The following is a 24,450-nucleotide window of genomic DNA, read 5'->3' on the forward strand; positions in this document are numbered from 1 at the left end:
TATTGATGGATGGAGTCCGATATTAACAAGTTACGAGCAGCAGTTTAGAGCAGCAGAGGAGACAAATCAACAGATACAAACAGTGTTTAGACTACTTAGGAGCATTGTTTTGAATCGCTCATTTGTTATTCCTCGCATGATTTAGTAATGATTTGTAATTTGTTTAAGCTCCAGTGTGAGTCTAGCTCTTCTTGTTTCTACAGTTTAAGTCGCCTCTAGCTAGACGTCTGCAGTTGCATCAGAACAAGTAGATGGAATGACACACTGAGAAACTGAGCACCTCAACGTGAGAGCTTGTTAAATGACGTGTGTGTCTGTGGTCACATACTGGACACTCGGTCCCTTTTATAAACAATGTCTTGGTCGTCCACAGGGGAGCCTCTGGCTGTGATGAGTGCTGCTAGGTGTGTGTGCTTCGGTTTCAGACGCCTCTGCTCTACCTCTGTAACCGGATACCTGGAGAAGGCTGGCGAGTGGAACCTGAGCTGATAGTCTCTGTGTTGATTTGTGCCAATGTGTCAGCATGTGACTTTTAATAGCCCTAGTAACACACACTTAATACAGTGAAGTTCCTTGGATACCAACCACCACAAAGGATGCCATAAAATACATAACGAATAACAAAATAGTTGTTTATATCATTTGTATCATTTTCCAAAATGCAAAACATACCACAAGAAAGCAAATGAGAAGACGAAACCAAGAGCCATTATGGTACGTCAGCTTTATAATTCTTTGCGTTTGGACTAACTTAGAGTTACCAAATGATACAACAAACAGACAACTGACTTACAGAAATGATTCATGGTTAAATAACTGTGTAATTTTAATATGTCTCAGTAATCACGTCCCTACCACAACAAGGAATCCTCAAGATTTATAAGAAATGCAAATGTTTGCTGGAAGTTCTTAGTCTCTGAGTAAACATGGCTTTGAGTTTGTCTGCAGTGTCACTCAAGTTTGATAGATGTTAGCATGCAGGCTTGCTTTTGAGTCAGACGTCATGCCCCCCCTCCTGTGGTAAAGGTTATTGTGCGAGGAGCAGAGCACTGATCCAGAGTCTGTACCTTAGGGGCTGTATTAATTGGCTCCAGATGGCCCACATGGTGCTGATAAAAGCCTACCTCTCTGCAGCTGGCTCTGTCAGTGTGTGCACTCTGTGTGTGTGTGTGTGTGTGTGTGCATGCTTGTGTTTGCTTTAGTCCACCTTGTCCCATATCCAAGCGACATAGATGGAATGTTTGCGTGCATAAGAGGGTAAAGCATATCAATGTTTATACACAGGGAATGTTTGTGTTTCCCGACATTTGTTCAGATCAAATCCATCAGCTGATAAATGAGTGACAAGAACTGTGTGTATGCACAGTGATCACACTGTTATTGACACCATGTGTATGTGCTAATACGAGCATTTAAGCATGTGTACCATCACACAAAGCTGCAAGAATGCTCATGTATACTTACATTTTCTTGAGGAACATTTAACAGGGATTTAATTCACTGTCTATGTTGTTTGCATGATTTAGGAGCTTTTAGAATTTGTATAAAATGACCAAAAATGAATCATCCTTTTTGGCCTGTACTGAGAAACTACCAGGGTTAAAAGTTCATCATGTTAACCTGAGTTTGCACAACCTTTTTTTTCTGCCACTTTCCCAACACAAACCATGAAACGGATGATGTGTGGTCGATGTAAACACCCGTAACTAAACACTAACTCAAAGTGTTTATTGCTTTTCTGTCTCCATACATTTAGAAGAAGGACAGCACCGCTTTGACCTCGCTCACTGACCTTACGACCTTCACATATGCAAACAGCCCCTGCAAAGACCCCCAAGTCACACACACACTGAGCATGTGCACAGCAAACAGAAATAAACAGCGTCATCAGTCAATGAGCCGGCAGCCCGGCAGCCGAGGGCTGCTGAGCGGACAAATATACCCCACAGAAGTCCGACGATTACTCACCATGCAGGACTGAAATGTACACGTATAGAAGCCAAGTGGAACAGGCCTTAATAACCATGAGAGGAATGTATATACTGCAGTGTTTCTGTATACTTTTCAGCTTGTGGTTTTAAGGCTCAACTGCTGTGTGTTGACAACAAGACAAATGTGAGTGTGAGTCAGAGGTGATAGTGTGCATGCACGTGTGCCTGTTCTAATCCAGCTGTGGCAGCTATATGCTTCACAATAAGCCTGATATTCATTTGAGATTAAAGATAAAGCAAGGATCTGCGCTCATATTTAAATATAACCTTGGCTTTTAACCCCCCCCCCCTCCCTGCTTCTTTTTAGAAAGACACAATGAGAGGGGAGATGGCCTGATAAGCAGATGTGAAGAGAAAAAACATCTTGACAAAAGATCTGTATCTCTGAATATATAAATTCTATATTAGGTCATATGGAAGACAGCCATTGTCCTTTTTTTACACTTAAAAAATTTGAATGCACAAAAAAATGGCCACTTAAATGACTAGAAAACACCAATACAGCTCCATCTATGTGTGAACAAAGGTTCTGGACTTTGGGTGGCAGTAAAAAAAAAAAAAAAAAAAGACAGAAGGACAGAAAGAAAAGATAGAAACACGAGACTCAAATGCATCCTTTGTTAGCAGTCAAGGTCCACCGCTGAGGGACTCTTGCCCCCACCCCTTCACCACACACACTGACCTCTCACACCATGACCTCTGACCTTGCACTCCTCCTTAAATCACCGCAGAGAGTGGCTGACCACAGCCAGGTTAGGTTAATAAACACCAAAGCCATTTCTCAGTGGTCTTTGCAATCAGTCTAATTAAGCCTGAGTCCTGTATGCAGACCTTCAGAGACCTTGAGTTGGATTCAAGGCTGCACAGGAAAAAAAAAAGCAAAAGATCAAGGAGACGAGGAGTTCAGCGTTGTAAGGCTCTTAATGTTATAAGGTGGTTTCTTACATGAAAAGCTGCTCTTTTTTTTCCTGTTGGGTTAGGGTTAGGGTTAGGGAAAGTTTGTATTTCTCTTGTTGGAAATATTCCCTGTGTAAACTGTCATAGCCTGTGTTATTCAGCTAAGAGGACAAAAAACTTCAAAAGAAATTGATGTACGCTCAAGCATAATGACCAAGGGGTAAAATTCACACACACAAACACACACACACACAGATTGCTCCTAACTGATCTCTCACCAGTCCTTTTCCCATTTGCTGAAGATCCCCAGCTTGAGAAGACAAGGCCAACCTTTGCAGCGGGTCACTGCACTCTGCTGCACTGGAGCACCTCCAGCAACACTTATGAAACTTTTTTCTTTTTTTCCTTTTCACACATACTTTTCAACCTCTGACTGAGCTAAGGCTTTAATAGCACAGCAAGGTGTCATTATTTCACTCACAGGTTATGCTTCTAGTTGAGAGGTGTCAGATGTTTTAGGAAATTGCTACAGGCGCTAATATACTTTGACTTTTTTTTTTTTTTTTTTTTTAACAGCTCAGCCCACACCAGTTTTTTTTTTTCAGTTAAAAAAGCCAGGCCAATTACAAGGCTCTTCTTGGTGGAGTTATAGGTGGCTGCCCCAGAGTCAAGTAAGTCCTCTTAAGATTTTGATGCCGAGCTACAAGAAGCACTATGCAAACCGGTTGTAACTTAGTTAATCTGTGCAACAATCACAGATCTATCTCTTGTATTTGACAGTGATTATGGCGACGGGTTTTTGCATTCTGAGTGATATTGTGCACCGTGGTGGATGGTTAATACTACTTCGCTCTGCCATTTATGCAGAGCTTTCATAAAGCTGCAGCGACAATGGGAGGAGGGTTCAGAGGAGATTTGGAGAGACTGACATGATGACACAGCAGGGTGAGTCATTGACAGAGTGATGGGGGGGGGGCTGTAAAGAAAGAGAGGCTGTGAACTCTTCTTGAATCAGCTCATACAGTATTTTGAGATGTTTTAAAGTTTATCTGGGCTTACAAAGCCTACGTTTAACTGCAAAAGCCACAGCCCCCACCCCCCAAAAAAAATAAGAGCACAGTTGCTGATCTGTCCATCTTTCTTAATGATCACTCTTCTCCTTTATGTTTCAGTGTGATCGTACTCCAATATGTATAAATACAACTCTAAGTGTTAGTGTTAGCGCTAATGTTGGTGAGTGATATTTTAGGTTTTAGAGCTGTTTTATATGTTTTAGTCGAGACCTGCCAAGAGGGACTACTGTAGAAAATTAGCTCCAAGCAAACTCAGCTACAATGCATCAAATGGAAACATTTCAGTTCATTATTAAATATTGTACCTAATAAAATAACTAAAAATGAAATTCATGAAAAATTTTCCCTCACGACACCCTCCAAAGTAAATCAATACACACCTTTTATAACACGCACAAATTGGCGGTGTGTGCGTGCAGGCCTGCGTGCACATGCATGTAATCCCTCATAAATGGAAATGGTGATTATGCATTACTGACAAGAGTCATTGGTTACGCTAGACAAGACGAGCCTGTCTGTGTGTGTGTGTGTATGTGTGTGTACACTTGGCATTCATTAAGTCGAAACAAAACAAGCGGCAGCAGCTGAGTGTGTGTGTGTTTGTGTGTGTCTTGGCCACTACAACAGAGAAAAGAGATTCAAAGAGAGCCAAAAGTGGGGTTCAGTGAAGAGAGAGAGAGAGAGTGAGAGAGAGAGAGACAGAGAGTGAAAGAGAGAGAGACAGAGAGACTGAAAGACTGAAAGAGAGAGAAAGAAAGAGAGAGAGCGAAAAGGGAAGGGAGAGAGGAAGAGAGGCAGGAGAGGGAGAAATTAAGTTAAGAAGTGTGTATAAGAGGGACACTCAGCTTCAGATCTACACACACACTTGTAAGGGGCTTAACAAGTATGTTTTTTTTAAAACTTCATACTACAGTTGTCTCGATACCTGAATTTTAAATGTCCATACAATATCTGTAAAAAAAAGATTTGAATACCTGTTTTGATACCACGGCAACAGGAATAGAAAATACTACGACAACGTTTCGGTACAGAAACTGTAACCTCTTCTGCTCTGTGTGTATGTTGGAGACATAAAACTCTCATCTTTATGAGACACCAAGAGCACTTGAGAAACGACAGTAATGAAAAAAAGTACCAACAAATGTTGAGAAGTCTCAAAATTGGACAACGTAACGCCACATAGGGTGATATATAGCCGAGTGGTCAGGTCAACTGAAATGAGATGTATCATGATTTTTTCTTTTTAAGATTCATATCTGTTTGATTTTTCAGTTTCTAATGTTAAACACATCTTAAAAGCAGATCTTCATACCTACACGCTCCACAGTACACTCAAGCAAGCCAAATTCATGATGAATAGAACCACACTGGACTCATTCTTTAGAGATTAGTGATGCAGAGTTTAAATACCAATGAACGATGTACTCCTTTTATTTATTGCTCTGCAAGAATTACAAGATGTTGACTGAATGAAACTAATGGTGGCTTCATGGAGAAGATGTTATTATAACAGCAGAATGCTTAATGAGTGAAATAAATACTTCCATGAGGGGAAATCCTGAAAGCATTCACTTCAACTGCAGAACAAGTTCTACATGCAGAGGGTTAAGTTATACATCTACTTCATGGTAACGACCATTTAAAAGTCTGTTTTGTAACCTGACACTGGTCTTCAAGCTAAAGGAGGGTGAGAAAGAGACGTGTGGGAATAGAACTAGGTCAGTAAACCATGGCAGTGAAGATGAAACAGCGCTAGGTTGTAGCTGTAAGTTTGTGTGTGTGTGTGTGTGTGTGTGTGTTCCAGTTTTGGCAGGGGGAGCCCCGTTTGCAGAATATTGGTCTTGCATGGTAGGAGCGGGCTACAATGAGCTGGCATGTTTGAGGGGATGTGCTGCCAGTCTAGCCACCAATCTCAGGAGCATGGGAAGGCAAACACAGAGCTGATCTCAAAGACTTCTAAAGGGAGCCGCTTCCTGCCAAAAAAAATCACTCGCACCTGTCCTTCTGTTTCTGCTTTTCCTTCCTCTCTTTATCATCTGCTGCTCCTCCCAGTCTCTCCCTCTCTCTTGTCTGCGCTCTTTCCCTTCATCCTCTCCACGTTGGGAAACTTTTTCTTGGCTTTAAAAAAAACAAAACAACAACTATTGGCCGCCGCTGCTCCTCCCTTTCTGTTTAGGCCGGTGCCAGGTGTAAAAAGCAACCTGGCATGGGCGCAGTTAGTCCTGTTTAGGAGCGGTGTGGGGCAGCCATGCCAGGGCACAGAGTCATCCCTCACACATAAAACACACACACACACACACACACACACTTAAAGATACACACAAAATAAGCTTTTTAAGAGGGCATGAGGCATTGCCAAGCACTGGCTAGGCTTGTGTTTCATTAGCATCAGATAGAGAGCCTTTCTTCATTCAGTCCTGCTGTGTGTGTGTGTGTGTGTGTGTGCGCGCGCGTGTTGGATAATGAAATCCACGGATAACACTGGCCTCTGACTGAACTCTATGTACCACAAGGCACTATAGGCCGTCAGAGAAAAAGAGAATAGACGTGTGTGAGGGTGTCCTTGTAAAATATTTCTACACTTCTCTGCAGTTTGTAAAGAGAAGAGTGTTTATGCTTTACGATTATGGAAGGCACAGGGTCACTTGGTTTCCATTCAACATTTTCTTTGTGTATCAGTCAAGGCGGTGTAAAAATCCAACCTCATTTATCCTGCATGAGATCACCTGTTACGCTTTCTCCTTCCTTCGACCTCATAAATTCCAGTCTAGAAAACTTTCAAACATCTCCCGCAGAACTTTTCAATCTTATCGGTTGCCTCCAAAAGCCGGCTCTCATGTTTCTAAGTCAGGTACATGAAAGCTCATAGAGAGGCCGAGCTCAGATTTTTTTTTGTTTTTTTTGGGGAGGTTACAGTATCAGATGACTGCTAGCAGGACTCAGGCAGGTGCTCGCTGCGCTGTGAATGGAGCCTGTATGAGCCGCTCATTACAGAAGGACATCTGCTGCCGTCCAGCCCCCACTGACTCCGCCCCCTAAGCTTTACACTGATGCCCTGTGAGTGTGTGTGAGAGAGCAGCGGCGGAACCACACACACACACACACACACACACACACACACACACACACACACACACACACACACACACACACACACACACACACACACACACACACACACACACACACACACACACACACACACACACACACACACACACACACACACACACACACACACACACACACACACACACACACACACACACACACACACACACACACACACACACACACACACACACACACACACACACACACACACACACACACACACACACACACACACACACACACACACACACACACACACACACACACACACACACACACACACACACACACACACACACACACACACACACACACACACACAGTATTTTTAATATGTGTGGATGTCTAGAAAAAAAACATCCACACACACCACTTTATTCTGGTGTACACTCTTGAATGAAGAAAACCTATTTTACAGCTTGTGGTTTAAAGACCTGCTTCAAAGATTCAGTATTTTTCAGCAACATTTTTCTAAGCGGAAGCAAAAAAAATGTAAACGGATCTTTTGGAAATAACTTTTTAAAAAATCCATTCCAATTTTCCTGTGAAATAAATGTTTTCTTTAAAATAAAAAATAATGCTGGCCTGATATAATCGCTTATAACACTCTGTAACAACTTCCATTTTGAAATGATCTGTTTGGAAAGGCATGGCAACAATCCTTAAATTAGCTCATTATAAATGACATTTGTCTGGGAGATGATGTGTGCTAATTAAAAAGGAGCCCATCGCCCTGTACAGGGTGGCACTATTTAGTCTACTTGTTGTCTGTCATCTTCCGCTGCAGAAACTAATGGGTGAACTTGCTCCTGTCCAGAGGAGCGAAGAGAAAAGAAACGACAAAGAGAGTGTGTGCACGAAGTTCATAAATCAATGCAGGCACAAAGTAGCCCTGAAACATTATGAATTGATTTGGCTGGGGATGTTAGAGAGAGGAGGCAGAGAGAATTTATTACACAATAGAGAGAGAAGTAAGGGGGGGGAAGAGGAAGATAAAGCGTGTGTGTAAGGAAAAATTAAAAGCAGCTGGTATAATGTTGGCAGGTTTTTAACTCTACCGCTCAGGAGATTGAGCTGAGCTGAGCTGCACTTACAGCTTTGAATAAGTGCAGAGAGTTTCAAACTGTCACACTCACAGTATCATTAGCAGCAGCAGCCTTTGACGTTAAAAACACACACAGACACCGGGCTCATGTTCCTACAACAATGCAAGACTCATGACTCTTTAAATCAGGATTAGTAACCGTACACACACACACACAGTCTCACCTCTTCTTTGCAGGACCGTCTTCGCCGTACTTGCTGCCCCCGTCCAGGCCCTGAGAGTGCAAGGACCCATCTTGTTTGTGGCCGCTTTTGGACCCCGAGCCGTTCAGCTGCCCGTTGGCTAAAGAACCTGAGGAGAGAATCAGAGACAGTGTCACCAGGAAATATTTGACCACTGCTTTCCACCTTCAGAAATCTGTCAAGGTCCTTTGTGGATGTTTTATGATCCAGGCCGCTTAAAGCTCCTGTGAGGAAGTTTTCAGTCGTTTTTGGCGACCCCTAAAGACAAAGCAGTATTTGCTGGTATTGTCCTTCACATTTTTATTTAGTTTATTTATTTTTTTCACCAAAAATCTCATTCTGCTTTCTTTCCCTGTCAAATCTCTCGTTGTGAGTATTTCCAGTGGATTGATGTTTTGGCAGGAAGCAGGTAATCACAGGTAAAAACAGCAGTTCTAAGCCATAAAAGTAACTTTATAGAATGAATCAATCCTCTCGCTGACAGTCCTGTTTACCTTTTCAGGTCATAAAGAGACATTAATATTCATTTCAGACTTTTTCATTCCCATGAAAAAAAACTCCTTAGAGGATTAATATTAGACTGAAATAGAGAGTACTCAGGGAACCAACAATGTTTTTACTCTGACAGTTCTAATAAAGGCTTCTGGTTTTGATTGGAAACAGCGCAGAGGGCTGAGACAGAGTGGACACTTTTCTTTTGATATGATTATGGGAGGTCTGCTTCATCTGACAGTGTGGAGTGGATACAGGACAAGAGAAACGGAGGAAAGACACAAAGGAAGGAGCAGATATGACAGAGAAAGCTCATTCTTCAAACATCTTTACTGTAAATACACTGCACCAATGAGCAGTCAAATGTCTGCAGACATATCTGTTTGTTTACTAAAAAGGTTGCAGCATCATTGACGCTGGGAAAAGAGAGTGTTAATCATTCATCTTTCGGTCCACTTTTTTTTTTTCTTTTCTTTTTTTTTTTTTTTTTAATGGTCATGTACGTGATGCATGCCCCTTGACAAAAGCATAGAAAGAAAGAAAAAGTAACGAGCCTGAGAGACGTGAGCAGATTTTTCTCTGGACTTGACATTCTCGGTGAGCCCGATTGACAGAGGCACCTAATTAAATATTTAGCAAGCAAGTCAGACAAACAAAATAAAGCCCTCAGACAGATTCTTAAATCAAAAGAAACAACAGGCACAGAGACTTCAAATTAGGTCAAACAGAGAGAGAGTGGAAGTCAATGGTAATTAAGGAAGACAACCACATTAAATAGATATCACAGGGCTCCATTTGCTCATGGGCAGTTCTTGTGATTCTTGGAAACGTGTCACACGGGCTTGTGTGAATGAGAGAGCTTGTTGGGAAAACAACTAGGGGAGTCGAGAGCTTTTGGGAGTTATTAAAAAAAGAAGAAGAAGAAGAAGAAGAAGAAGCTGCCAAGAGAGACTGTAAGTAAGTTGAGCGTGATGGGGAAAGTCAAATGTTTTTAAAACTGCACTGCTCCGCCTGCCTAAATAAAGCCGAAAGCAGACCAGTGAGCGAGCATTGCAGCAATCAAAACTTTTGACACTGGCAATAATTAATTACTTTTGACCCGTTTTGACATGTATTCATGCCTGGCTGGACTCTGGTTTTGGCAGGTTGTTCAATTATTCACCATCATTTTGCAAAAACAAACGATGACTCACTGAACGCTCAAACTCCCCGCGGTTTGTTTAACTGAAAGAAAAGCTGTCAGAAAAGCCTTTCATTCACCTTTCCACTTGGCATGTCACTGAGGTTTTTCCTGAGATTACCGCCTCTCACTGCACACCCAGTGAAATTCCATTTGACTGACTTCAGAGGGATGTGTCACTCACCCGGCTCTTCAAATGTCCTAATAGTGGGTGTCAAAAAAGGAAATAAATTAAGATAATAAAGACAAGGGGGCCACGGTTAAGGATGAGTGGCAACTTGACTGATATCCTGTTAGTGAGGAGGACGCTACTGTTGGAACAAGCCCGGGCGTTTGTGTCCTCTCATAATGATGGGACGGACAGGGGAAGTAGTGCTCCTACACTACAAATGACAGTGTAGGAGCTGGTAAGAGCAGCTTTCAAACATGTGATTTAATGAGATTTATAAATGTGCTCAAGGCCGAATGAGCCCACACACACACTTGAGTCAAAATATTTCCTTATTGCGTATACACAAGCTGTTGGTTTCCCCTCACACACGCAGGGCAGGTCAGTACCTGAGAGCGGAGGCACAGTCATCACACACACATCGTTGCGGTCAGAGAGTTAACAAGCGCCGGCGCGGTGAGTAAGGCATCAGCACTGCTCGCAACGCTTTATGTTGGTGTTAAGAGAGCCACTAAGTCTATATGCAAAATGAATCACTGCATTGCAATGTCACTGTTTGCATGAAGGACTCGCATCCAAGTGCCTGTAATCAATCGAGAGGTTTACTTAAAAAGTCCTTTGAAGTTTCCGCTTTCAGGCTAAAAGGTACAATTTAGTTTTTTGGGAAAAATTGTGAAGCAGCAGAAAATTCAATTTATCTGAAAATATGAGATAGATAAAGAGAGAGAGAGAGAGAGAGAGAGAGAGAGAGAGAGAGAGAGAGAGCCTTTTAATATGATGTTATTGTGATACTTTAGTCTTACTGCTAATTTAATTTTCATTATGATATATTTATTTTTATTACTTTTTTGAAATTGCTAATTAAATCCCCAGAGGAAATTTCCATCAACAACTGCTTGATCTAATAAGATCGTCTTTAATTTAGTTCATATGATTCCAAAACGTCTTGTGCACCTGGCCAACTGGATGTGAATTTAAATCTGCACAGTCCAGCTGGCTAAGTGCTAATGTGTGTGTGTGTGGGCAAAAGGTTATGCATCCTCTTTAGCAGCTGAGAGTTCATTATTGGTTAAGTGAAGTTAAGAGAACGATGATGTCTCCATTCTGTTTAGAAGTCCCAATCTTTGCAGAAAAAAGCAGCCGTTTTTTTGTGTTCTTGCAGCAAAATATGTTTTTGCACCGTTACTGGTATCATTTTTAAAATAAAGATTAATATGTGGCTTCTATGCAACAACACAATGTCGGGCATGCTAAATATGTTGTGGTAGAATATTGCAGTGATTTTCCACCACACGGTGTTGGAGGTGCTTAATGTGTGACCAAGGACACACTGATTATGAATAATAATTGATGGAGGCACTACAAAGAGGGGAAAACGGTGCAAACTGTTGTATGAGGAATTTTTGGACAATATGTCTGGCCTGTGAAACCAAATAGCTCATTAACTTTAATTGTGCTCAGAAAATGACTGACACATGATGTCCCAATAGAACACAAATAAACAGACACAGGCCCATTTTATTGTCCGCCCCTCCTCCTCTCCACTCCCCTCTCTCCCTCCCTCAGTCTATCCCTCTATTCCTCCGAAGAGTTGTTTGACATATGCTGGTTGCACATGAATGCCCATCTGAGGGGCAGAGCAAGGAATCATGGGATGGCAAAGGGGCTGGAGAGGGGTAAGACAGAGCGGTGAAAAATGCCAGAGCCTAAATCCAAGCTCCTGGCTGCTGTGGCAGAGGTTGAGCCTGGAATGAGATGGGGGGGCTGCTGCAGAGGGGAATGAAACAAGTATACCTTCCCACTAGCTGCTCCTTTGGGGTGGGAGTTTCTAATCAGATTTATGCATGCTTAACTAAGCCCATCGCCTCGCTCTGTTCACCTCCCAAGTCTCTGGAGAGTAGCAGGGAGCGAGCAGAGGTACGTTGCGTAACATGGCGTATCACAGGGCTGAGAGGAGCCTATTAGTAGGAGCTGCCATAATAAGTATAGCAGAGTAGTCATGCCATAAGAATCATTGTCGGGGCAGAGCGAGCACTTTTAAGGTTCTTGATTAGGAGACTAAAAAAACAGGGGCTTAATGTAGAAATGAGTGTGATGTCATAGCTAATGAACAGAGAACGGTATGAGGGTTGTAATTCAGCTTTGATTAAATGTTTTTGTGAGGAGATAAATTAAAGCAATTTGTATTTTGATATCCGCCTCACGAGTCAAAGATTCTGTGAAAACTGTAGTTGAAATTCAAACATTTGTAAAATAAGAGCACTACTATTCTATTCCATGCCCTTTGTTCAAGTAATCCTCTGAGCCTGTGTACGATTTAAAACACAGGATGATATAAAAAGAAACAATGTGTTTAGTCTTATTTTAGGGGAAACTCCCCTAAGTATCCATTCCCAGACATTCTTTGGCGTAAAAGCAGATACTAAAAATTGACTGCTTTGGATTTCAAATTGCCCCAAAATCTGTTGTTCCTCCTTCCAGAATTGGATCAAACATCCCTGCACAACACTTTACCACAAGCCAGAACAAAGGCAGACAACACTGTGCGGTTCAAGGCATCAAAAAGGGGAGGGATGGTTTTATTTCCCGGCCTTGAAAGGAGACAGAATAGATGTTAACGCTTTAATCACTTTAATCAGCTTTATCCCTCTTTCTGCTACTTCTCTTATTTGTCTGCTTTTTCTCCCGCCTTCTTTCCTTCTCTGGTGGTTTTCCAAGGAGAAAAATCAAGGGGCCCACACAGTGGTTTTTTGCTGCCACGGCTGCCACTCGGGCCATGCAAGGGGCTGGCAGCATGGGAAATACAGAGAGACAGAGGAGTGACAGCCCGAGCGAGCACTGACGGAAAAGGGGACGACATGCATTAAAAAAAAAACCGGGGTAGAAAAAAAACGGAGAAGGGGACTCCCTCTTTGCCCCCTTCTCCGTTTTTTTTTTTTTTTTGGCCAGCAGCCAGCTCCTCCATCAATAGCTCTCTCGGGGAAATGGAGAGGGAGGAAAAAGGAGAGGGAGACAGCGAGGTAAAAGGGGTGCAGCTCGAATGATTGGGAGAAGAGGAAAAGAGAGGAGAGGTGGAGACGGAGGAGGAATGGGAGAAAAAGAGGGAGGATGTAGGTGACAGATAGTGTAGATAGTTAAGACAGACGGGGCAGAGGACAGGAAGGACAAAGCAGAAAAGAGGGAGGTGGTGAGGGGGGGGGGAGACAGAGACGGATGGAGGTAACAGGAGGGAGGTAGAGGGCGGTGTGGAGATACATAATCCAGGAGATGGAGCAGCAGGAGTGGAGAGAGGAGACAGGAGCTTGCGGAGAAGGCAGTAACCAGAGTCCTATTGATGTGTAATGAATCCCTGCATCCGGAGAGAGAGAGAGAGCGAGAGAGCGAGAGAGAGAGAGAGAGACGAGCGGAAAGGACAGACGGACAGGATGGAGGGAGAGATAGGGATGAGAAACGGAGAGGAAGAGGAGGATTGAGGCTGGAGGAGGAGGAGGATGGAGCGGAAGCCAGGACGCAGAAGGGCATAATGTCATTTTGTTAAATAATGCAGGCAAGGAGAGCGGGAGAAGCAGGAAGTGTGATGGGACACAGAGATGGACGGCTGCCAACAGCGAGAGGTAAAGTGGTTAGAGAGATGGCATAATTGCTGGCTACTGGCAGGGAGAAGTCTGGGTAGGTGGGGAGATAGACACACACACACACACAGACTCCCATGCAGCTGACTGACAGACGGCCACACCCCCTTTATAACAGATAGCCACTGCTGCCACACAGTGACGGAGTGAGGAGGAGGAGAGAGAGTCTGGGTTGGATGGAGGTTTATAAATAAAGAAAAGAGGTGGACACAGGCACCAATGGGAGGGAGTTACAAGCTGCGTTAAAGACGTGTAGAGCCAGGTTACCTCCTTTAGTCAGGTGACACCTATTTCCTAAAGTGGTGGGTGCTAATTTCAGTTAATACTCAAGCAAAGTGCTCGTTGTTTTTCTTTAAACATACCAGATCCTGAGAGTATTACCGAACAACTGTTTTTATTTCTGATATTAAATTACAGAACTCTTTATATTATTTAGCCTAAATTGTTTGTTTTTTTTCTTTAAGAAATTTGGGGCACCACCTACCTAACCCTAAACCTTTATTTGCATTAATGTCTTACTTGGTATTGGTTTGGAACAATAAGCATAAATCACAAAATGATAATATTTATTATCAATCTCATACCCTGAGTCGTGAAGTTCTCTGTCAGAGATCTGGATCCCTTTAAGGTTGATGGACAACGACTTGGTGACAAATGAGTGAATAACATGTGAATAAATGAAGCAGGAAGTGTTATAATAATAACATTAGCAAGCGATGAATGGATGAAATGTTGACACACAATAGACTAAAGTTTGATTACTGAATTGTAAGGATGATATTGCGAAAACATTCATTTATAAAGTAATGGGATTATGTGTGGGCATAAGCTAAAATACTAATGGAATAAAAACAGTTTTAAATGATCAGGAGATAAGAGAGAATCTGACATTTTGCTCATAAAAGTTTTTTCTAGCAAGAAATGGCGCAAATTCTTTGATGATTCATTCTTCAGGTTTTTTAGTTATCTTCAGGAAGAGTTTTAACACTTTTTTTTTGACCAAAGGAATTATCCAAGTAGTTGAGGAAATGATCAGCCAACAGCCAAAATGTCAAATTGTAGACTTTGCTGGACCAAAAGAACTAATCTAAAATATAAAGTTTATAACAAGCGACTGAGAAACATAAAACAATATGAAGCAAATGAATGAGATTTTTGAAAAAGAAAGTATATGATAACTTTTATTTCCATTTATTAATTATCTTAAAGTCAAATTATCCATCAACACACGTATAGGAAAAGGATGTGACAGTTCTCTCTATTCAATCATCTTGTTAAACTCTATCCAATGATCATGTGTTTGCATGGCCTGGCTCTCAGAAATGGTTAGTAGTTTCACAATAAAGCCCTCATGATTCTGAACTGTGGCACATGCCTGGCTCCATTAAAGCCCAGACTCACAAACCGTCAGTCCTCTAAACCAGCGTGAGTGGACCATTCAGGAAGTAGCACACGCTGGGTGCGATCCTCCAAAATGGCTGACAGTTTCACCACAACATCTATGCAAAAAACGGGGAAACCGTGCCCGCTCTTACAGCCTCCAAAAGCCTTACTAACCCATGGTGCTCTAAAACAGCAGGGCCCGTCTATTCAGCCCGGCTCCCTTTTGTGTGAGTGCAGGCTGCTGTGGTTACCCCCGGCACGACAGGCCGCCAACGCTTTCTAATGACTCATTTTTATTCAGGCGATAAGGTCAGCTTCCCGCGGCGGCTTAAAAGGCCCTGAGGAGCTGTGGAGTGGCAGCTATGAGATGCCAGACAGACAAACAGAGATACACTAGGTACAGGGAAGGGGGGGGGGGGTCTTCTGCACAGGCATAGAGAGAAGAAATGAAAGTGTGGAGACAGATATAATAAAGAAAAACATGAGAAAAATAAGGAAGTGAAAAAGCACAGTATGAAAGATAAGCTTCTTCTCAAAAAGAGACTTCTCTCCCGTCTCTCTCTCTTTTTGCAGAGCTCGATGGTTGCACGGCTTCCCCTTCTTTCAGTGTCTGGGTTGTGTTAATGTCAGCTGAGAATAGCTTCTGAGGCATGTGTGAAGTTCAAATCTCCGCTGTCGGCAGGCTGAGGGTTTTTTTTTTGTGTGTGTGGAAGCACCGGTGTCAAACAAAGACAAGGTGGCAGTCTGGTTCAACACTCACTCTTCATCACGCCCCCCCCCCTCCCTCCCTCCCTCCCTCCCCTCTGTGCTCTCACTCTTCTTCTGTTGTTTCAGGTTTACACAATACAACAGAGAAATCCCTCAAGTGTTACGGTAGCGGGCTTCCACCTGGAATTGGATTTGACTTAACAACTTCAGGTATTAATTCATGTCGGGGCTTCTATGAGTCCATGTTTTTAATGAGAGCCGACACAAGGGGAATGTGTAAATGTCCAAGCTGGGAAAGATTAAAAACACTTCCAACACGCTGGGGTTCTTCGGTTTGATGCTTGATCAACAAAAAGGGGGAAAAACTTTGGGTTCAATGGTTCCTTTGAGGATGTGACACTGAACCAGCAGATTGAAAGACTGAAACTCGCTGCCCACTGACCCACAACAAAAGGCAAATGTGAGTCCTTGATCTTATGTTCTTCATTTGTTTGTGTCCATTTTAAGCTACATCAGATTGTGTATAAAAAAAAAAAACATGCTAAGTCTTTAAAGAGGACATATTATCCTCCTTTTCAAACAGTCTCCTGTGGTCTAAATGAAACATTTGTGCTGTGCTTTGGTCAAAATATATCATGAATCAAGCACCAGAGGAGGTTTGTGACCCTGTATAAACCAGCTCTCTCAGAACGCTCCGTTTTGGTGTGTGTGTCTCTTTAAATGTAATGAGCCCCCCCCCCTGAGTTTTCCCAGTAGACATCACTCCTCTGTAGTGAGAATAAAAATGGCGGACCTGTGCAAAAGCTTTGTTCTAGGCTGGAGGTGGAGTCCATGGGTGGAGATACCAGGGGAGGAAGGGGGATTTTTTTAACCAAAATCCCACTGTGACATCACAAGGGGAGCAAATTTGAAACGGAGCATTTTTCTCTGTGTTGTAAGACCACAAACAAAGGACTGGATGGGTTTATTTCACATTTTGTGGGTCAGTAGACACTCAGGATACCCAATATATGTTCAAAAACACTGAAAGTGAATTCTTCATAATATGTCCCCTTTACTAGGTAATAAAACTCGCCTACGATTAAAGGAATGTACAAAAAGACTGAGACAGTAATGTCATCCAAGCCAATCATTATTGGCATCTCTGATAATTACTCATGCTACAGCAGTAAAATCTTTTCTGGGCTTCTTTCATTTTGCCAACACGTTTAAAATGTAAATATGTCAAATGTTTTAATTTCAACATATTCTTTATGTAAGGCTTGTATTTCTTGATACTTTATGATACAATGAAACTGAAATGAGGTCAGTTTTCTTTAATTCACCAAAATGACCAGGACATCACACCTCACACATCATAGCTAAGTGGAAAGCTTTAATTCAAAGTAAACACTGTGGGAAAGGTATGTTGTTGCATTTAATATTTGAACTCACCATTGGAGTTTGTGGTTCCGTCTCCATCCAGCTGCCGTTTCTGTGCACTCCTAAACTCCTTTAGTGAGAGATAAAGCACCTTTCGCATAACCCGCTCCTCCGACCACGGGATTCCATCACTGTCATCCTGTGGAAACATCCAGAGAGAACGGGTTAGTACAACAAAGAAGGTGTGTGTTACTTTGATAAAGACAGATCGCAATTACTATATTGTCTTTGAAAAATCAAAGCTGGTGGACAGATACAAGCGACAAAGGTTGCAGGTGTGCAGGTTGAACCAGGTTGTGACTAAGCTTTCACCTTTGGTTTGGTTGCCAGACACCAGCAAGACCACAAAGTTTGGCTTAATGAACAGTTCTTTGAAGATACCAAACACAAAAGTTAAAACGCTAGTCAGTCCAGACTGTCCATTTCCAATTTTCAATGTCAATTAAGTGTCATAAAGTTTCTGTTTATCTTTCTTACACTTTAGATTCTTTACAAACAGCTCTGAAATGGGTCTTTAGACGAATATTGTAACCATAGCCACAGACATTTAGCATAACTAAGATCAGACAACACGAATCAAATACAAGTATGTAGCCAGCGTAAAAACAATGGAAAGTAATGACTAATGTAATAAAGAGAAACAGACAACAAAGTTTCTTAATATGGGAATCTCATGACATATTGTTCCTGTTCCAATTCCTTTCTACATTGTGGCATTAGCATGACATAGCATTAGCATGCAGTTAGATGCAGGGAAATGCATTAGCATTAGAATATACAGAGGACTGCATCACCACAATGCCATGATATGAAAGGGTCACGCTGATGAATGGGTAGGAAGTAAATGAGAACGGCATCATGGGACTATGAGTCCATGTGCTGTTAATCTCTGCTAGAGAGACTTTTAAACAGAAGATGTTATTGTCAAAGAGGTCACCAAGAGTTACACTCAATACTTTTTTCCACAATGGACAAGTTTTTCTCCAAGTCAGTTTCAACAGAACGTAGATCACATCAAAACCACGGTTTGTTCGAAGTGTCATATTAATCATATTTAGACTTTTAACAGCTTCATAGAAGAATATTCCACAGCAGCGAGCCTTGTTAAAAGCGTCTTTAGTTTGAGTCCAACTGCAATAACCATACTTCTCCCCCCGCTCTGCTACACTCAGTGCTCCAGCAGCTGTGTTTGATGTCGAACAACGCTAATGACTAAAGGAAATGAGATTAGGACATGAGCAACAACAAAGAGGTATTAATAAATAATGGAAACTGGAAATAGCTTTTCTCTAGTCAAGCCATGGGGCGAGTAGATTTCAGCTGTGAGGTTTGAGCAAAGAAGGGAAAAAAAACTCTCTGCCGTCTTTGTGCGAGGAAGCTAATGTATGCTAATTATTTGAATTAAAAAACATTTCTGATCCTGTTCGGCTTGTCTTCCTCCCGTCTGAGTCAAATGTAATGCGAGAGGCAGACGAGGAACCAGCACGGTGTGTGGGAGCGCTTTTCTTATTATCCAGTTGACTCAGATCACTCAGAGTTGGCTCAGCGAAAGCAGCTGGCGGGCATCGCAGTGACATCAGCGCAGTGTGTATTAAAAGTCTCCACCTAGCGAGAAAATAATTACTCAAAGATGTTTTAGCGCCGCTTTAATAACAAGATAACAGCCATATATATAGTGCTCCATTAGTGAGCTCTCAAAAAAAGGCAGAAAGTGTGTGTGTGTGTCGATGTGTGTGCATGTGTGTGTGTGTGTCTGTCTCAGCCTGTATTTCTGTCTGACTGGCTGTGGGAGGCTGCATAATGTTAGGATTAGACTAACTTTCCTTCTTTCACACAGTGAAATTAATGCTACGGCAATGACTGCTGCTCGTATATTTCTATCTTTTTAGATTTATTCATACTGAGATGTGAGGATATATTTACTTTGATTATGGGACATGATGAGAATGGAAATCACTTAAATACATCATAAAATTGAGTTGAAATGAGCTACAGAACCTCATGCTATTTTTTAAGGAAGCTGGTGTATTCGGTTACTAATGGTGTCTTGTCACCTTGTTTTCGACTGTGACACGACAATCAAATCAAATAATTAAATCAATCAATCAAAACCTTCTAATCAGCAGCGACAAATGACTAACTATAGCTGAATCGCTACAGGGTGTGTGAACATTTAAAAGTCCAGGGATTCAGGGTGATGATCTTACAGTGTGCTGGCGTTTCTGAAATGTTACAATACATGTTGCAGGTCATATTTTAACATGTTGTTGTTGTTTAGCCACTTTGCTGAGCTCCTCCGACATAAAGTTCAGAGATTTTTATCTCTTCCAACTCTCCTTCAACTGCAGTAATGGCTTTCTTTTGTGCCATTTTCGTCCCGTTTTCGTTTGTCACAGGCCAAGAGTCATATTGTTTTGCATCATCTAGTTGTGTCTTTCTGCTGCGTGCATGTTTGAGGTGTAAGGTCAGATGAACCTCTTGGTGTTATAGCCTAGTCTTCCCTTTAGGATTAATTAAAGGCCACAAGTGGGTGAGAAAGAGGAAGAAGAGGAAGAAAATAAATCCCTTCAAATCATTTGATTTGGTTCATTATCTTCCCTGTAGTAAAAAACAGAAATCATATGGCCTCATTCACTCACTCCATTCATGGCACGTCCCTTAATCATTTTTGACACTATTGACAAGACTGAAGACTTTGCTTGTTTATCATTCTTCTGTGGATTTTTTTTTGTCTCCTGAGCAGATAAAAATAAGTCTGTGCAGAGTATTGTTTTGATTTTCCAGGTCTTCTCGGGGGCCTTGGGGACGAGGCCTCAGCGGTAGTAAAAAGGAGAAGGGGGGGTGTGGATTAAAAACTGGGTGTCTTCACATGACGGAGCTGAAGTGTGACAGCCACATCTCCCTGCATACAGTGTGACACACGCACGCACGCACGCACGCACGCAGGCAGGCGTGTGTTCAGTGCACCACTGGTTTGCTGCATGTGACAGAGGTTGGTCGGGTGTGTTGTGTGTGTGTAGCGAGCAGTCCCTCATTACACTGTCACACATGAGTACACACACACGCAAGCAAGAAGCTATTGCAAGTATTAATTATGTCATTTTCTGCTGTACTTAATGTCAACTAATCCATTCTTGTGTGTGTAAAAGCCTGCCAGGTAAGCACAATTACCCCTCTCTCTCTCTCCTGGTGTCATGAGACCAAATGAAAAACGGGAAGTATTAAAAGTCATATAAATATTTACGGTATGCACACACACGCACACAAAACAGCACCGAAAGGAGGAAACGAATCTGCAACCCAAAAATTTACCTCAAAACTCATCTGCATTTCTTTGCTCTCACTTTCTCTCTGGTTTCTTCTCAGATTTTGGCAGCATGCCACACATATTTATTGCACTGTAAACATAACAAGGTTTCAGGAAAAAATAAAAACAAAAACAGGGTAAAAAAAGCTGACTGACTTAACAGCTGGGTGAGCTGCTCTATTTCAGCCATGCCCTGAAACCTGACATTTAGCTTTTCATTTCTTCAGACCATTGGCGGTTTTTCTCAACCTTCCCCCCTGCTGTTAACTGTTGATCTGACCTGAGAGGTAGCTGGACATCTTTTCCAGTCCAAGGCTCATACCTCATGTGTCTATGTGTGTGTGCTTTCCAGGGGGGAAAATAAAGCACTGTTGAGCAGCAATTGCATGCAAAAAAATAAAATCCGAAGGTATTCACACTGTCTGCAATGGCATGACGGAGGAGGGGAAACATAGACTCAAATAAGCAGTAAACCTAATTGTGCTGCATCTCAGTTTCCCAGTCAGACATTGTGTGCATTTGCGTGTGTGTGTGTGTGTGTGTGTGTTTCTGAGGTAATGCCAGAGCTCTTTAGAGACAGCTCTAACACAAAGCACTGCCAGCCGAGCGCTACCTGGCACTGACACACACATCCACACCCCGACCAGCTCCCATCAGGCTGCTGGAATTCCACTAATGAGCGCAGGGACCTTTTCTGTGCCCGTGTGTATGTGTGTGTGTGTGTGTGTGTGTGTGTGTGTAACCGAAGTGATGCTTGTGTGCCTACTGTCACCCGGCAACCCCTCCCCCGACTCCCCGGCAATACACAGGTAATCCGAGCAGCGAAAAAAAACCACACAAATACGCAGACAGACAGCTTTTAGGCACCCATAGGGATACTGTGCTCGAAAGGTAAGCCTCTTCCTCTCTCTCTCTCTCGCTCTGTCTGTCGTTAGACACACACACACACACACACACACACACGTGCTGACAGACAGCCCTTGGAAGTATACCAACGTAATACCTTTCCCGCTGGGCTTCGTTAAACATTTTAACCCATAAAATGTATCCTTAAAAGAGTGAATCAAAATGAGAAAATATGACACTTTGGTTACATTTGTATTATTTTTCCTGACACTTTTCTGGAGTAGAACAAGGCTTTAGTGCTTTAAAATATGTCATCACCCTCTAGGATGTTTGGTAAGATAATAAGTTTAGTACTGTGTTGGAAATACACACACTTAAATATATTAGAGTGGGAAAAGATCCAGTGAATAAACAGTAAACAGAGTAAATCTTGTAGACGAAGAGTTTTACCAACAACAGAACAATCACGAAATTGAGCAAATGTTGAAAAGCTTGCAGCATTGTGACAGATTACACAAAGTCAAGAGCCTTAGTGGGATTCATCTCTCCCTGCATCTGTATGTGTTCATCTAACTGGATGAGAAATAGAGCTGGTTCCATTTCACAATCCAAAAAGTCTTCCTCAACAATCCTCTCCCCACAGCAGAAGGAGGTATCCATAACTCTGATGAGGAAATAAGTGAGTTACATCAACTGTGTGTAAAAGGGAATGGAAAAAAAAAAGAAGGAGCCATGGTGTTAATAGAAACAGGAGGAGGATGAGAAGGGAAGGATGTACACGTGTGCCCAGTTTAATGTGTGAAATGACATACTATACAATTTGCTGCACTGCGCCTTTAAGAAACTCTGCATTGTCCTCGAGGTCTGTGCGTGCAAGTGTGACATGCAGCTACGCTAACGTCAGCCCTGCAGCTCAGATGTTTCCATCTCCTTAACAGGAAATAGTAGCACAACTGATTTGAAAAAAAAAAAAAAGTGATCAAATTGGTTTCAGATATTCAGATGTAATTATTTTAGTTCAATAAATTGTGCAATATTGAACTTTTGAATAAAAGCGCCAAAAGAAAAACTTAGCCAAAATCAGTCAAAATGTTGTATCAATTACTTGACACTCAATAATCAGTTGTATTATAAATAAACACAAAAACAAAACCAGATAAAATTCTCACACTTTGATATTCATATACGTACATGTCTGCATGTGCGTATGTGTGAGTGTGCGTCCTCGCTAGCTGTTCTAAAAATAGCCGCGCGCTGCTGTCGACTGTGCGGATGTCATGGCAGAGGAATGTGGGCCACGCGCCAGCTGTGATCTGCTCTACAAAAACGGCCCAAAAAAAAATCTGTTATTCTAACACACATTCGCCTTCAAAAGGTGGGAAAGGAGAGAGAGAGAGAGAGAGAGAGGGATGGATATATGGATGGAGGAGAAATGTTAGTTTAACAAAGCTCGGGGGTTTATTGTATCCAGTAGTCAGGACTAGTCTTTACCCCACTGCTACCCCTCTTTTTCTTCCCGCTCTGACTCGCACATCTTGATCTTTCTCCGACACATGGGCTCCAGATGACTGCAGGGATGTGACTGCTCCAGGTTCACAAAGTGGAGCAGATGACGCCGATAACTTACTTTCCCAAATGTACTAATGTAACCTTTCTTAGGGTTATGAAAACTCTTTGTGGATTAGACGCATTTAAGGCATGTTGATTATGATCCTTTGGGGAAACTACAAACAACTGCAAAGCATTAAAAAAAAAAAAAAAAAAAAACCTAGACAATGTGGCAAATGATGCCAACACGATGATCGAGAGCTCTTCAAAGCAATCTTGTGTGTAAAAGATGCAAATAAGAACATCTGAGTAGCATGTTTTTGAGCTTTAGATGTAAATGATTGCCTTTTGTTTCCCAGCATGCACCCTGGCACCTTCAAACAAACTGTGCCTTTTATTACAAATGCCTTTTCAGCATCTCCAACGTCAGCATGAGGGGCTGAAAACGAGGCAGACTTCCTCAGCTAGAGAGCACGTGTTCCTGCTAAAAAAAAAAAAGCTCACATTCCAATCCTAACTACATCCTGGTCCTTGTGTCCCTTATGGCCTCAAGTAGGCCGGATGCTTAGCTCAGCTTGGAGAGCGAGTGAATAGGGCGAGTGGAACAAGGTTGTGGGGTTACTGGGGACGAGAGGCCCTATATATAATCGCCTCATTACACCACAAGCTCACTGCATCGGAATGTATGCATGGAAGAGTGTGTGTGCAGCCAGAGTGCCTTCCCTTTAAACTATATAGCTGTTGCTGGGATAGCCCCAACACATGGATCCAGAACATTTCCAGGGTTTAAAACCAACAAGATGAAAATATACCTTCTTGATTTTCAGCCATTTTCTTCCAGAAAAAGGCTGAAAAAAAAGTAGCTTGACCCCATCGTTTCTCCTTGTACCTACACATGCAGCACAAAAAGGCTTGTCCCTCTAAACAATGCCCTCTGTCTGCAGCCTCACCACTAATGTCTCACCTGCTGAGCTAAGTGTCAAAGACACACACATGCACACGCACACACATCGCATCTGCATTGTCAATCATATCAGCCGTCTGCATTTGCACACTCCTGCACGCACGCTTGGTCTGAATCTATCTGAGCGTGCTTAAGTGACAGACTGCCAGCGCCATTCAGCCCTGTGGAGCATAAAACGCTATCAGGCTGGTAAAAAAAAAAGTAGAGCACAGAGAGAGAGAGAGAGAGAGAGAGAAGGAGAGAGGGGATGACAGAGAGAAATGGATGGAGGGAGAGTGCTTTGAAATACAGACTGTGACTGAGTTTATTTTGACTGAGAGAAATAAACATCACAGCGCTGTTAAGATTCTGCGAGTGTCTGTGGGTGGGTACTTGTGTGTGAATGTGAGCAGAAGATGCTAAAACTTGCTGCACAATGAGCGGTTTTAATTGACTGG

At 42.3% G+C, this 24,450-nt stretch overlaps 1 protein-coding gene across 1 annotated transcript in view; it reads right to left on the reverse strand.

Moving 5' to 3' along the window:
• Positions 1-24,450, reverse strand: part of jarid2b (jumonji and AT-rich interaction domain containing 2b) — a 108,147-nt gene that overhangs the window by 38,559 nt on the left and 45,138 nt on the right. The window contains exons 2-3 of the mRNA XM_061059127.1: positions 17,361-17,487; positions 8,345-8,471 (exon numbers count right to left, since the gene is read on the reverse strand). Coding sequence (XP_060915110.1) covers positions 8,345-8,471; positions 17,361-17,487 — 254 coding nt within the window. The remainder of the gene's footprint in view (positions 1-8,344; positions 8,472-17,360; positions 17,488-24,450) is intronic.

Source organism: Labrus mixtus, chromosome 16 (assembly GCF_963584025.1).
Source record: "Labrus mixtus chromosome 16, fLabMix1.1, whole genome shotgun sequence".
In the NCBI taxonomy this organism is placed as follows: Eukaryota; Metazoa; Chordata; class Actinopteri; order Labriformes; family Labridae; genus Labrus; species Labrus mixtus.